Source organism: Nomia melanderi, chromosome 2, assembly GCF_051020985.1.
Source record: "Nomia melanderi isolate GNS246 chromosome 2, iyNomMela1, whole genome shotgun sequence".
Taxonomy (NCBI): domain Eukaryota; kingdom Metazoa; phylum Arthropoda; class Insecta; order Hymenoptera; family Halictidae; genus Nomia; species Nomia melanderi.
In genome coordinates, this window is record NC_135000.1 from 12030688 (window position 1) to 12047879 (window position 17192).

The 17192-nt window shown below is 33.8% G+C and overlaps 1 protein-coding gene across 12 annotated transcripts in view; it reads left to right on the top strand.

Moving 5' to 3' along the window:
- The window catches only part of cnc (NFE2 like bZIP transcription factor cap-n-collar), a 221915-nt gene extending 210643 nt beyond the window's left edge, over positions 1-11272 (top strand). For all 12 annotated transcript variants that reach the window (XM_031985279.2, XM_031985284.2, XM_031985278.2 and 9 more), the window contains 6 exons: positions 6130-6418; positions 6967-7109; positions 7207-7383; positions 7457-7555; positions 7638-8002; positions 9155-11272. In XM_031985279.2, the coding sequence (XP_031841139.1) occupies positions 6130-6418; positions 6967-7109; positions 7207-7383; positions 7457-7555; positions 7638-8002; positions 9155-9322 (1241 nt within the window). In that variant the 3' untranslated portion in view covers positions 9323-11272. The remainder of the gene's footprint in view (positions 1-6129; positions 6419-6966; positions 7110-7206; positions 7384-7456; positions 7556-7637; positions 8003-9154) is intronic.
- The last annotated feature ends 5920 nt before the right edge of the window (positions 11273-17192 follow it).

A 17192-nucleotide genomic window follows, 5' to 3' on the forward strand; every position in this document is an offset into this window, starting at 1 on the left:
ATTTTTTTTAAAGTAAATCATTACCGATAAAGTAGTTCTAACGAGTGCAATTATGGAAGACATCATAGGGCAAGGGTTAAGATAAGAGTTCCGAGGAAGAAAAAAACATTTACGAAATTCTCATGAAGATTCTCGATCTTATTTTCAGTTATTAAGATTTACGATACGCGAATGAGATGCGAATGAGATGCGAAAGAAATATTCCTTAATTAAAGATTATTTTCCATTCTTTTCCATTTAAAATATTTTACGATTGTACTCGTGTTAGAAGTGAATTGCCGTTGATAAGTTTATCGTTACGTTTGTATGAAAGTATTTTTAAAATAGTATCTTTCTAGTTATCGATATTAGAAAGTATATAAACATCTTATAAAACTGATAGAAATCATCTGTGTATAAAATGATCATCGTGCTGATTACGATACTTATTATCTGCGCATATCATTTTGCGATATATCTATTTATCGTAGAAGAAACGTGTTAATGTACAACCAAGAGAATAAAACTGTAAACTTTACTTTTTGATAGAGACAGTGTATTCAGCGCTACTCGCGATGCGGTGCTTCGCACATTTTGCCGTGTAACAGAAGCAAATCCAGTACTGTCAGCATGTTATATCATTCACGGAATTAGAATTACCGTACTCACCCATTCCTAATCCATTCATGCGACGGATATACTCATTCAAAGTTCTTCCATCGCACTATTTCCGGTGGAAAAGCGATCTGTAAAAATATTTAATACGCGTGTGCGTTGGTTTTGCTGAAAAATATTTGGTCAGTTACGACAGTCAGGGCTTTAGGAAAAAGAAAATCTAAAAGATTATGCGGCTTACTCATTCTCTTAATCATTCTTTCAACATTTATCGTGCATCGTATGGGTACACGTCAAATATATTACAGTTTAAATATCCATTCGTATCGTGCTCGTTAAAATAGTCAAATTAAAAAGAATTCTTTATTTTATTGCGTCTACTTTACCAACTACATTGTACCGTTCGATAAACACTGCGAGACTTTCTGGTCGTCAAACGAGCTCGTCGCTCGTTTATCAGTCATAGCGAAACAGCGAAAACGATAAAAACATATCGGCGAGCGTGCCGAAGCAAATTTGTTCTCAACGGAGTTAATTTTCCGCTGAATTTTCGAGCCGAGTACTTACGTCGAAAATATTATCAGTGCGCGGCGAAACACGCACAACGTCAAGAACGCATATATTTTTCATTGCAAAAGTCGTACGCCGACCGTACTCGGAAAACACGATTCGAGCACAATCTGTTTTTACGCGAGCAAGCGAAACGGCGTGCGATCGGTTCTCTCTTGCAACGAGGATCGGGCAAGGGGCGGGCGGAAATACGCCGTTCCAGAATTTGTTCACGTCATTATCACTATTTCAGCCGTGAATTTATTATTTAGTGAACTAACGCGGACTGCTGACTCCGCAATCGATAAACAAATTGTCCAAGGGTACATGAGTTCCTCGTGTGACGAATCAGCCAACTCACGGCGTGTAGCTGTTACGCCGACGCTCTCGCACCGTTGCCGGCCGTCCAATACCGAAGTGAAAAGTGACGCTAGTCACCAGCCTCTTAAAGCGAGTGGTGACGCCCCGCGACGGGTCAGCCTCTCGGCTCCTCACCGCCGACTCAAGTAGTTATGTTTACGCTGCGTTCGCGATTGAATGCTTATCTCGCGCGCTCCGCGATGCCGCGGCGATCGCGCGGGTCTAGATAACCGTAACACGCTTCGTCGAAAATTATCGGGCACAATAATTTTCTTCTTGCGTTCCGACTGAACGACGCACGGCAATTCCCCGGCAACCATGATACCACGATCAGCGTGACGCTCGAACGTTCGCGGTTCGGACCGATTTTTCAGTTTGCGCGGGCGCAAGGCTGCGCTGCCGATACGGGATCGAACCGGTAAATCGATCGAATCGCTCGGTAGATGACATCCAATATCAGATATCGGACGCGACGCGGATAGTGTTACGTGCCGGTGAAATACCCGTGACAATACACGTACGAACTTTCGTGTTTTGCAAGTGGCATTGTGACTCGAGTGCCGGTCGACTTAAAGTCCATCGGTTGTTTTTGTGCCGAGGAACAAAATCGAGCGTGTTCATCGGGAAAGGAGCCGCATTGAATATTCGCGGTCGCGCGACCGCAATTAACATACACCGGCGAGACGTAGATTCAGCGAGCCTGGGGAAGATTATTGTGAAAGAGAGAAAGGAACATCTGGCGTAGTAAACGTGCTAAACAGTTGATCACCACAGGAAAATACATTGCGCCGGACGTTCTCGAACATGCACTCCTACACGCATTACAGTATTTACTATACCGCGAAAATCCCCGAGAAATAGTACCGGCTTGTGGATGCTTAAACGGAGACACTGGAGGAACATCACGAATTGGAAAGAGAAGCGTTTCGTTTCGAGAGATTCTTTTTCCTGCTCGAGGAATATATGTGTGTGTCGTGTATTGATCAGGGACGTCGATCTTTGAAGCAAGCTCTTCTGGAGCTTAAATGACGACCATGGGCGTTATAGTTTATATATCGAGTACGTAACATTTTCTCTTCGTCGACTTACTCCTGCGAACGCGATCGTTAGAATCTGATAAATTCGTCGCACCTCAGCGTTGGAACTCATTCGAAACTTCCTTGCGCGGCTCTTTGTTGTTAGCGGTTAGCCGTCACTGGCTAGTAAAGAGTGTGAAAATAACGCTCTCACGATTCTGCGCCCGTGGCGTGTTTGTAGACTCGCGATCGAAAGTCCGGAAAAATATGAATGAAATTCGGTTGCTGGCTTCGTTGATCGGAAGAAGCACGATACGCAATGACGCCGGCAACTCACAGAATTCGTCTATACAGTTACGTACGCGGTTCACAATGTATAGAGCGCGTCACGTGTTTGATATGCCATCGACCTACATGTACTTCGGATTGACTCTATAACCAGCATCGAATCCACCGAACTCGAACAGTGATCGATTTAAACGTCACGGGACATCGTTAGTCATGCGTTCCTCGAATTAGAATAACATTATACAATCGAATCTTTGTCGATTCGTGTCATCCTGTCGAAAAGTAAATAGAAAAGTTCCACCGACCTCTTATCGGTGAAATCGAAACAGCTGAGTCACGACCATTCAACGACTCACCGTGTACATTTTTATTGCTGCTCGTCATACAATTAACTAATACCTCGACACTGTGCACGGGCATATGTGAGTGTGTTGACTAAGGAACGAATGGAGAGGAGCGCGAAATCGGACACTTTGTAACGATGCTCTATAGCAAACAGCGTGAGTAATCGTGGCTTTAAGATACTTGATCGCTGTTGCCGATGCTACGCTAAAATATCACCTATCTGATAGCGATTTGAAATTTACCGCTGTCGCACAGTCTGGAATTAAAATAATCCTTTCCATCCTCGTGATTACTCGACTTGCCATTGTTACTTAACGATACATCTTGCCGTCGTTGTTACCGAAAAAGGGAAAACTTTTTAGTAACGCTCTGCATTTCCTTTCTTCAAATTAGTTGATAAGACCAGGCGAAACTCGACACTGGTCACGTACGATTCTGTGACAGCTGAACAGGCTAAATGGTTCTAAGAAACGTTGTCAGTACTCCAGTGCATCTTAAGCTGCTTTAAAACGCTGTTTCTATGTTAATTTCTATCTCATTTAAATTTTTTAACCGTTGGCACGTTGGGTAGGTTTTTCGTTTCTCAAAGATTCTTTTGCATTCAATGTCAATGTTTGAGCGATTATATTTCCGGGTGATACTGTGTTTGTTACTGAATCTTGAAAATCTGGTGTTCAGGATATCGACAACGGCGTCTTTAAAATATTTATGCTTATCGTGTACACAGTCTTAATGGATACTTTAGTCCGTACGTAAAAAGGAAAAATTAATTTTCAAACAAAGTACCTAGCTAAGTAGTATTAAATGACAAGGCGTGTATTAATATTCCATATTGAGAACTTTGTAAAACTATCATATAGAAGCAATGGTATTTCTACGCCTAACAATATTTTTCTTGAGTGTTTACGTAACTTGTCACAATTTATTGGCCTTATCTTGAATAATCGACGGATTTTAAATGTGAGCGTAATTAGAAGACATGGTTAATCAACAGTGCGTCAATCCGTTCGACCAATGGACCTTGAGCCTTCTTACGTTTCGCGGTATTCGTATTTTCATCTTGATCGATAATGACATGAATATATGCTTTATTTTGAAACTAAGCTTCCAATACAACTCTACAACAATGAATAAACTAAAAAGAATGATAATTTCCTTGATTTTATTGCATAATTCTTAATCGTTTTACGTATAAGAAACTATAAACGATATAAAACATCTATCAAATTCCATTAAAATATAAATATCTGTAACACTTCACATTTTGTATACAATATATTCCTGACACTACATAACATTTCAGTGCAACTTAAATTATCCTATCGCACGAAAATTGCGTCAGTATTAATTAAATATATAAAACAACAAATAATGTAATGTTGTTCATCAGTAACTAATTCAATAATAACGAATGTTAAAATTTCAGCCATTTTAATCCTTCTACGTGTAGATAAATACATTCTTCTAGCCTTTCTTGGCCCAACAGAGTTATTCCTTGTTTAACACTATTACAACTTCTCAATTGTTTTTCATTTTAATCGCATTTTCATTTCTTCAAGGATACTGCAGTTTTTGAGAAGAATGTAAGAAAATTGTAATTAGTACATGTATTACTCTTTCCTCCAGATCATTTTCAATGTATAGCTGACCCGAGAACGTAGGTTAAATAAGTGACAAACAAATGTCACAATTGCAGTGCACAGTCGTACTGATAATAATTTGTCGCAGCAGCAGTTTAGTTTAATAGTAACAGTAAGTTTATGTACAGTTATATAATTTTTAATATTTTAACACTGCTTATTCTATAAATACTGTTCAGTGAAAATATTCAACAGACCTAAGAACAAATGAGTCTAAATATTTTAATTAATATTTATTCAATGTTAGTAACATTAATTAAAAACAATTATCAAATGATAATGATATAAATTTTTAGCACAAACCGTTATTAATACGAAACTTTATTTCCGTACAATCATATGTGTATCTGGAACATCCGTTACTAATGTATCTAGTGCATATAAAAGTCTTTTAATTCATGCACGAAGAACGCTTAAACAGAATAGATTAAAAACCTGAAGAAGAAAACTCATGTAAACACGTATCATACAATGTGTTCTATAAGTATAGATAACATTTAAATGTCGCATTAAATTCCACTTATTGATACAACATTCACGTTACACTATACTTGTGTTTTACTAACTTACGTAAAAATCAATGACGAAGCTTTATTTAACACGTTTATAGTTACATTAAACAGATATTGTTAACAAATTCTTTGTCCGAAATGAAGAATTAATTTTTTCAATGATATATTGAAGAAATTGTATTTCATTCGAATATTAGAATGTTACTCAGCTGTATTTAGTATATTTCAATGAATATTATAAATTGCTCGAAAATTCACCCATTAAGTTATTATAAATAAAAAGCACATGCTTTAAGATGTTATAATATAAAAATATTTACTTTGTGCTATTATAAATATAAAACTTGATATTTACACTAATAACAGCAACGTCTATCAAAGCCGACGGGACTTGGCGACCACATTCTATTCCACGCCTGGAGCGAATGTGTTAAGAGAGTATTCATTATTACAAAACTTAACTTTCTAGTTTCCATTTTATCGCATAAGTTACTTCAAATGCTGACCCGGTAATCTCTGATCATATTTCCTCACATAAATAGTTGATAAAATAAAAAAGAAATTGTAACAATAAGATGAGATCCTAATATCCTGATTGAAACTTTTATTATTGTATTTGACTTTCGAATTAACGTATCTTAAAGCCAATAATAGCAAGTAAAAGCTTAAAAGCATTTTAATTTCTATTAAACTTTGATTATTCAATTTTGATGTACTCAGTGTGATTTAGGACAATTTGCGTTTCATCGTTCATCGCGGGCGATCGACATGTAATAAAGATGTCATAATAATAAACCTAATAAAACAATTAAATATTATTTATAGGCATATACACCATGCGCATGCTGGATAATGGTAGCAACAATGCTTCTGGTCCAACGGGAGCAACGGCCTTGTCAGGAGTTCAGACAACTGGTGGTACGACCTCTTCGGCAACAGGCGTTACAACACTTCCGGGTGTAACAGACGAAAGAATGGATGCGTCCAGCGATAGCGCGGTCAGCAGTATGGGCAGCGAACGAGTGCCATCCCTTTCGGATGGTGAATGGATGGAAACTGGATCTAATTCTAGCCATACGCAGGCTGATTCCCATTATTCTATGGATTATGCTAGGTGATTAAAGCGTTACGTCAGAACAGCCATACAAAAATTACTTCACTGAAATAACAGTATCTACTCAGTTAGATTTATTAATAGTTCCTGCATCACGTAATATCATTTAGTGTTCACCCTAGAATTGATCTAACTGATTAACACGTAGGTGGCTGGCAGTTGAGCTTTTCCATTTGCATCTGAAATTCTAAGCATCTTAAAGAGAAAATAAGACGTCCTGCACGAGCAGGGAAAAGATCTTGTTTATTAATGTAAATGAGAAACATGAGCGTGACCCTCCCCCCACAATTGTCACCACTGAAAGTAGTAAACAGATAAAATTTAAAATTAGTCAAATGGTAATAACTGCATAACAGTGTTAACTATGAAAGTTACATAAAACTTGCAAGGAATATGATAAGATATGACATGTTTTCCCTAAAAAGAAATATTTCTAAATACATAGTTATTCACACTTCCTACGTGTCAGCAGTAATTTCCATTGTTTTTCGAATAGGCATAAAACTATATAGAAATTCTTGCTGAAAAAAAACAATAATCTGTAATAGCAAATATCGGATGTCCTACGACTGCAGCTACTCCGTTTCTGGTAGAAATGGCGGTTCTCCAAGATGCCAAACAGAACGTACCATGCCTCCAGTTGCCCAAAAGAAGCATCAAATGTTCGCAAAACGATATTTCCAAGAACAAGGTACAGGCACAGTTTTATTTAATGCCAAATGAACGGATATAAACCATTTGTTTAAGGAAAAATTTAATTTATTATAATTTTATTCGACACATTCTAGGATCGCCTCTCGGAGCTGCAGCGCATCCGACTACTCCGATGAAATACGAATACGATACGCATACAGTTGGTGCCGGAGCGCCAGGGAACGCTTACTCGGGACCAATTGAAGGTGCAGCTGGACCTCAACCTGAAATGAAATACAGCTGCAGCGTGGATTTTAGTCGCCATCAATCAGGTAAAAATAATGCTTAACGTCATTTTACGTTTGTGATGTATGTACAGTATAACATCCGTCTTATCGTTTTCAGGACGTTCTGCTATAGAACACATTCACCATAATCATACGTATCATTTACCTGCGGAGAGTTCTGGATCCCTTCAACGTCCAATTTCTCGCGATAAGAAAGGTAAGGGTTATAAACCAAAATAATCGTATGTATGCACTGTATTGCATTTTAATTTAATTTTATTTATTTTCTTCCTTTTTAGTACGTAAAAGCGAGGGTGAAGAGCATCTGACCAGGGACGAAAAAAGAGCCAGGGCATTGAACGTACCGATTCCAGTGAACGATATCATTAATCTTCCTATGGATGAATTTAACGAACGTCTTAGTAAATACGATCTCAGTGAAGCTCAGTTGTCTTTGATACGCGACATAAGGAGACGAGGCAAAAATAAAGTTGCCGCTCAAAATTGCCGCAAACGTAAACTAGATCAAATTATTACCCTTGCCGATGAAGTAAAGGAAATGAGAGACCGTAAGATGAGACTTATTCGTGAACACGAATTCATGCTTCTTGAGAGGCAACGTGTGAAGGACAAATTTAGTCAACTTTACCGTCATGTATTCCAAGTAAGTATATAGTATTAATTATCACTTACTGCATTATCTTTATATGTATACTATTAAAATTAAATATATTAAGTGAGATATGGTGTATTCATTTTATTTATCAGTGAGTGAATGTTTTTGTCGGCAAGATATTTCGAACAATGCCGGTTAAGTATTGTGGCCCCTTTAATAACATTAATATACATAAAAATAGAGAAGCTAGGGTTATAAAAATATAATAAATATACATAAAATATCTGTATCTTAAGTAGATGTAAATATATATATATCCATTCACAATAAATAGTAATGAAAGTAATAAAATTCTTGTTATAACTGATAAGTGATGCACATATGTATTCCATATTATACATATCTTTTAATACTGCAATCACTTCGAAAAAATGATTTAAAAAATTTCTTTTATTATATTAATTTCTTTTTTTTTAAATCGATATAAAAGCGTTTAATCGCAATCTTGAAGTAAATCGGCTTTATGACTGATTCTTCACATGATACTTAGTTCACTTTTTCTGTTAAAAATGATTGTTTCTTGTGCTTTATTTTCCATATTCGCGTTATTCCTCTTTCATTATATTATATGTTTACCAACATTGTAAGTATTTAATACGTCACTTCAGAATATCTTAATTTATACAGTTAATACTACGGTCGCAAAAAGAAATAAAATAAAACGTAGTATTTTATTCACAATGTTTACGTAATTTGTATATTTGTATTTTATTTTCTTTTATATTTCCAAATTTCTCAATTCATGTGATTTTCTACTGTATAAATTGAAAAACGGTTCTAAATACTTATATTCAGAGATTCCACAAGTTTCTTAGTTCACAAATTATTACCTTTTTATTTATAAACATTTTATACAAAATTGTTTAAACATATTTATTTATGTAACTATGTGTACATTAATTTGATTATAAATTACATATAATCTTGAAGTAATCATTATAACTCTTCAAGGAACGTGGAAAATAGCATCAAACAATAAAGTTAGTTGTATTACATAATATGCATTTGAAAAGATATGTATACTATTGATAGTTAAGAAATGACCAAAAATTATTTCCTGTATCTCTCGTATTTTTCATATCTTTCATTCATTTTTCATTCAAAAATAAATATTATACATGTACGTTATGTAATTTTCAGTCATTACGGGACCCTGATGGAAATCAATATCATCCATACGAATATAGTCTTCAACAGTCTGCAGATGGAAATGTATTGTTAGTGCCAAGGAATCAGACAAATCCTCATCATCCCCGTTCGACAACAATGGAGCCGAAGACGAAGCCTAATCCGGAACATAAAGAATGAAATTGTCATAAAATCGCGTTTAAAATATTATTTTCCTCACACGTTGAACGCACTTAAAGTGTTATCCATAAAGACAAATGCGGTGCTCAGAATAAAAATTACCTATGTTTGTTAAATTACAATAACATAAAAATGACTCGTGTTAAAACAAGTTCCGTGCTTAACATTCGATATATTGTATATCATATTTAACAACGAAATTTTTCAAAATCATTTTAGAAACTCACATTGAGTTATGTTTACGACTGGAAAATCATCAAACGTAGAAACAGTGATTGTACATATAGTAACATAAAATAACTACTTTATGACAAAAATAGTAGATGCTGTTCTAAAATTCTGTATTACGTTTACAAGTTTTTATTTATTACATCAATCAATAATACAATCATAGAATGTTTCATTTAAAAAAAGAAAAGTATAGTATATAGCACATGTTCAAACCATCACTTTTTGTATGGTACAATACACAAAAATATTGTTGTAATAATCCAATTAAAGCAATTTTCTTTTTTTTTTGTTATTCTTTTTCTTCCAGTATACATGAATTATGTTTGTTAATTTTACAGAGCTTATATATGTGCGTGTATGTTTTTTACGTACAGTGATTGCATTATATATAGATATATATTAAACATGATTTCCTCTTTTGAAAAACAACGTAACACATTTCGATGCGATTGTTTTATCTCTGAATGTTATACAATTAAATGAATACATAGTTGAGATAGATGTTAAGTATTGATGATCTTATCGAAATGTTGTTGCAATAATTTTAATCTACGGAATGAAGTTATATTTAAAATTATTTTAACTTTACCAAACACTGTGCATATGTGCGCATTTTGGTAAAATCAACTAATAAACTGTATTGAGTATGTCATACATAACTCGATACAAGTGAAAAGAAACATAATGAAACTATGCCAGTAGATAAACACTTTTTTGTTATTACTTTTACACCTACGTGGTTTTAAGATCTTCATAATTTTAATGGCAAAAAAGTAAGAAATGTGTAATGCAACGTTAAATCTGCATTTAAAATGAAAATTAAGTGAAAGGAACAATTAAAACGATAAAGGGCAAATGTCTGAGACATTGAATATAACACGTTGTTTTAAGTAATTCATACTTCTGTACAGGAAACTTCTCTGAAAAATGTTAAATTGCAGTCCATTTAAGCAAAACATTAATCAGAAATTGTAATATACAATGGCGAAAATATGTAGTAAATAATGTAAGTATGTGTATACGTATACTGCAATGTGTTTTACTGCTACAATATTCATAATAGTATTGATCAAAAAATGAACAAACATAATAAATACACATATTTTTATAAAATAAGAGATGAATGAAGTTCAGGTATTCCACATTTGCCTTTTTATGTATATATTAATGTAGTTAGTATAATTTTCTATAAATATTACGTATACATAAGCATATAAATGAGACGTATGTATTTATGTATATGCTTGTATGCATTTATATATATGTGTGTGTGTGTGTGTATGTATATATGTATGCATATATATTATATATTATACATTATATATAATAGGCACATTATACATATATGTAAATGTATACACACAAAGTAAAAATGAGATATATGTTATAATGTTAAAAACAAACGAAACAAAAAAGCTGTTTATGCCGACAATTTATAATAGTCAACTCTTTATTAATATTTACATACACAATTGTATTTATACTATTGGGTGTAGGCTGTCTTTACATACTGTACTTAGCTAGTGGAGATCACATTGTTGAAGACTATGATAAAAGAATAATTTATAATAACTCTGTTCGTATATTGTACAAACGAACCACATTTATACGAATCTTTAATTACATCTGATCACATTTTAAGATCTCCCATGTCATTAAATTTCTATATTGTATAAATAAAGCTGAATAAACCTTTGGGGAAAGTACTGTATGTACTTTGATATCACATATACACAATACTTACCCACCCCTGCATAATTTTACAAAGAATAAAATCCTATTAAAGTTACAGAGCCTTTATTTGTAAAATACATATGTTACATACCACATTTCAATGCTACATTTATACAAATATAACTGTAAGAAAAAAATTACACCTTTCATAATATTAACGTATTTCATCCTTTAATCCGACTGCAGGTTGAATGAAGCATGTATTTAAGTTTATGTAGAACTTAAGTCAAGATATTGTATTTTAATCTTTGCTTAACAAAATATCTTGGTGACTTGTATTGATTAAATACATTTATTCCTCTCGATAAATATTGTAAACTCACAAAGTTCTAAATTCTTTTCTTTGATGCCCTTTATAATAATAAATTATGATAAACACTGCTTCAAAATCAATGACTTTTATGATTAAAATTTTCTATTTTTTATGTTACAAATAATCTTTTGCTTCATTCACTCATAATTAAGAGACTTATCCCAACAAAATATTCTCATCTTCATTGTAAAATCTCATTGTTGCCACTTATATTTAACACGTTCCCTACCAGACCGTTTTTTGAAGACTTTCCGTTCAGGCGTATACGCCCCACGCTTTACAACTGTATTGTTATATTTCTGAAGTATGCCTTACAATAATTAAAATAGTGCAAAAATCATAATTATCAAGGAAAGGGTCTATAGTTTAAGATGCATAACAGAACAAACCAATAAATTAATTTTTCTAGGAATTAGTTTAACAAATACCTGTCTGAACATTACTTTACCAAGCGAGTTGCATCCTCACATATAATTTTTTTTTATCATACCTATATCAGTTTAAAATAAAACATTTTAATTGAAATCAAGTTTGTATACAATTACAGAGGGATGTTACGGTGAACTTTATTAAAACATTCCAAACATAAGTGTGGTTTATCCACGCAACTATTGCAGAATGTTGAAACTTTTACAGTATAGTTTCTTGCCGATTGGGAACCTAAATTTTTAACATTTTTTTCGTAACAAATTTTGCAGCGCCTTCTTATCGAATTAAAGTGGCCTTTCTTTTTTTTAATTTCGTGTCGATTTCTTCTTGGTCCAATTAGTAGAGAATTATTATTATTATTATTACACGACATCAGATTCATTGCTAATTTTTTCGGAATTCGATGCTTGTTATTTTTCGGTATGTAAGAATGTTATATATAATCCATGAATTTACTACAGCTGTGTTCAGGCAAAGTTCAAACACAATTTTTTTTGTACCACTTTACTGATTTTCGTAGAGTACTGCAATATGAAGCCATTTGATCGCAGATATTTACATAAGACTTTCCTTCATTATAATCCACAATAACCTTCGGTTTTATAACAATATTCCCCCTTTTCTGCATAACCACAGTTTCATTAGAATGCTTCATTGATAATAGAAGGACATCTCGCTTGTCCTTCCATTTCAATATTGTCAAACCATCATTGCTTTCCTTAGCAATATATTCATATCGCTGTAATTTTTTTGAAAGTAGATCTTTTGGAATTCCACGGCGATTTGATTGCATTGTTCCAACCAGATGAGTGTTTTGAGTTTCTTGGCTAATTCGATACTTGTGTACCAGTTATCGGTACATATTGTATGACCTTCGCCAAATATATTTTTACACAATGACAGAACAACATTGGTAGGCGTTGTTTTCTCCATATCCGTTTTTTTCCCACAATAAATTTTGAAGGTGATCGTGTATCCCGGTGCTGAACATAATTTGAATATTTTGATACCGTACTTATGTCTTTTTTGTTTTATATACTGTTTGAAGACAATGCAACCTCGAGAAGGAATCAGAGATTCGTGTACACAAACAATTTCGCCTGGTTCAAAATACTTTTCAAAATTTTCATTTAACATATCAATCACTCTTCTAATTTTATACAAGCGGTCGTTTACATTTTCTTTTTCATTGTCGTTAAAATGCAACATTCGTAGCAAAAGTTCAAACCGATTTCTTGACATTATTGAAGATGGAAGAGTTTGCGAATATGCCGGATCTTTGGACCAATACAAACTTATTTCTGGAAGCTTTACAATTCCCACCCACATAACAAGTCCAAAAAAAACGTTTTATCTCGCTTTTGTCCGTTGCTTTCCATTCATTTAATCGCGATGTTGTTTGTTCTAATAGTAATTTTTGCGCATACCGATAGGTTTCTATAACTACCAGTTCGAAGAATTCATCATTCACAAGCAAAAAATAAATATCTTCCGGTTTTTCATAAGTTTGATTAAATATTTTGAAACCCGGTGTACCAACGAAAGGCGTAAGGCGCGATTCTATAACACTGAAATAATATATACGTACCGTATTTCCTTCGTTTATTATACTTTAGAAACACACTGAACTATAAATAAATCCCAACTTCAGTGAAGCAGTAACTATTATATACACGCGAATAAATGACTGATCGAAACAAGAGAAGTGCAATTAAAACAAGTTGCGGTGAAAAAAAATTGTCTACCACGCTGCGTGGGGCGTATACGCCCCACGATCAAATGAGCGCATCAGCAATAGTGTTAAGATGCCCATAATTGACTGCATAAGGAATTTTTAAAAAATTCTTCATTTTACAATGATAATACCAAATGGCTTGAACGGAAAGTTCAGCGTGGGGCGCATACGCGCCACGCGGCAGGGAACGTGTTAAGGATTTAATTTAATATGTACATTTAAACTCTAACAAATATACAAGATGAATCTATTAAGATAAAATAAGTTTCAAGCTAAAATTATGTAACATCAAGAGAATAATAATATAATAATCAGTTTCTTGCTATTTTTCACTGACATATGATATCATTTTAAATATGATGTTTAACAGTTTATGTTAATTACCCATTGAAAAATTTGTACATAAAAGATGATGAAACGAACTTGCACTTATGAATTGCCTGTACAGTTGAATATAGTCGACAACATATCGAGTATTTCTTACGTCAAAAATCATTAAAATAACTGCGAAATAAAAAAATACTTCGCGAAGTTGAAATATCTTCTAAACTAATAATAATAATTTTTATACAGAATATAGAGTTTCATCGAGTATTAGATAAAAAACACGATTCTATTTGAAAAAATGAAGATGACCTTGAAATCTCCAAACTTCTTCTACTTACAACAAAATTATTTCTGCCACTCTATAATCCTTATTATATTGTTACATACAACTTTTGTTTCTAAAGTTCTTTCAAATCTCCAGGAACAGTGGGGATACTCAAGGTTCTCATTCTTACTGAAACACCTTGTATATACTGTATACATATACCGTGGTTGGAAAAGATGATAATAAGTAGGTATGTAATTATAAAAAGAAAGAAACGGTGTTTAATTTTGCATTAAGAAAATGATAACATAGTGGTTTAAAGGTGTAAATTATGATATGAAAAATATAACTTGTTAACCAGGCGATTTCTTGCCCATAACCATCATGTAATCAAGTGAAAAGTTCGATAATTATTTGAAGTGAAATATCCCACGATAAATACCATTATGTATGAATTATTAGGAGTACCTACAAGCGATATCATTTCTTAAAATAGAAATTTGTTCAAATTTTTTAAATCGTACATGAGACACTCACAATCAGTTAATGAGACAGTCACCGTAATTTACAACATTTTGCCATCTGGAACCGATCTTTTGTATGCTCCTTTCATTAAAAATCCCTTGATTTGTAGAGATCTAAATAAATGAAAATTGGGTGGGGCTAAGTCAGGAAAGTACGGCGGATGTACCAAAGTTTGATCTTTTCTGATCTCCTCTGATCTTTTGCTGCGTAACTCCTACAGTATGCGGCCTTGCATTGTCATGCTGCAGTATAATAACCTTTCTGTTAACCAAAATAGATTGCTTTTTTGCAATAATGTATTACATGTATAGTTTTCATATGCTGCTTTCTTTAATTGTAAGCTATTCTCATTTTGCGGTGATACACTTTTATAAAAATTTTCAGTGAACGGTGCCTCATTTTATGAAGATAGAAAATCTTGTATAAATAAATTGGGTGTATTTGTAGAATTCTCCTTCACCAACTTTGTTGATTTTTAGAAATGTAAAAATCGATACTTTAAACAACTGTTTTCTTTTACGAAAATATTAGATTTGTTTAGTTTCCGAGATATTCATAAAAAATTACCGAGTTCAGACTAGAAAAATTGTTAGCAATTATGAAGAGAAAACGTGAGCGGGAACGAAGTGGACAATTACTCTACTATCTAACTGAAACACATTTCTGTATATTGTAGAAACCGAATGCGATAAAGTGAGACGTAACGATAGAAAACAAAATTCTCTATAGTTCCGTCTCACTTCATCGCATTCGACTTCTTGAATGGAAGAGTCCTCTTACCCTTATATACTTTTAACTTTTTGCACTCAGGAGGTGACTCTCAGTCACCACTTGATTTGAAGCAGTAAAACTATAAAATTTGATAAGTAATAATGAACTGTGTATAATGCATCGATGCATGAAATACTGGGATAAAAAAGCTTTGTTTCTCAATTTACTTGTGATTTTTCTTTAAATTCATTTAGAATTTAGAAAAATATAGTCTTTGTTTCGTCAAAAAATGTTAAATATTTCTAATGAGAAACTTCCAAGTGCAAAGGGTTAAATTTATGGTAACTGAAGCTAACGTGAGAACTGCACTGTAAGTAGGTTTCATGATATATGATTCATGATACCGTGTGTAGCCAGGCATCAGCGGTAACTGCCACCGGTGCAAGGTTTAGACCTTTATATTAGTTGATAAAGGAAAGTCGATTTAGGATAAAGAGGGGTACATGGTTTCTGAAAAATCGACGTCACTGTCGCTGCTATAAGCAACTGTAGTCACGTGCCGCTTGCCTTTGAATCATTAACAACTGAAGTAGAGTTGATGTAGGAATTTGGAGTCTCAAGCTGGTTGGTAAGTAAGACTCCAGTAAAACATTACCAGAGCAATCTACTTATGCAGTGTGACCAGACCGAGGAAATTGAGGGGAATACAGTTACCCACTCCTTGGCGCATTAAAGCCAGAAAGCAACCAAACGGTTGCGTTTTTCCCACTTCACCTTACCCCTTCCGCTACCCTATTCTCATCGGCGGGCATCTTCCAACAACCTCCGCAAACACCGCAAAACCGATAAGATAAAGACTTTTCTTGGCTTCATTGTCTACACAAAATAAAATGTTCCGATGGAAAATAATACCACGTATGTACTTACTTGGAACGTCCCTGCCTTTACCTATAAAGGTAAATAAATGGTTAAAATTGGCTGACTTTGGGCCTGACTACTATCAAAAGTTTTTACGGGACAATATTTTACATATTTTGATGAGTGCAACATGCATAATTATTTACCTTGGAAATGATGGTAAAGTGACAAAAAATAAATTTGGAAATATTGTCCTTAGTAAAATTCGTTGATCATCGTTATTTTCTTGAAATGATAATATACACATATATAGGTGAAATAATGACGTAGGAAAGGTTTAGTTCCATGGATTGGTATTTCTCGTTTACCAAAAAAACATAAAGTTATGAAAATGCAAGAGTTACATTCAATGATTTGTTCATTATCTTCATATGGCATTTATTGTCCGACGGAGAAAAGACGTCGGCTATTCTAAAAGTTAAAAAGTTCGATGGCAAGAGGACACTTCCACTCACGACATTAGGACCGACTCGGTCTTCCATGCATGGTCGTTATTGCCCGCGCTGCAGTAACAAAGACAGGAAGCGAGACTGAACGCGATGGAGTGGTGATAAGTAAAAGCGCAAAATGTAATATACGCACCGAGCATAATTCGCACATACAAGATGTGTGAAAAATTAATTGAACTATTGCAAAAGTTTGGGTAGGGAGAATCATTTAAGAAATATAAATTATTTACAGA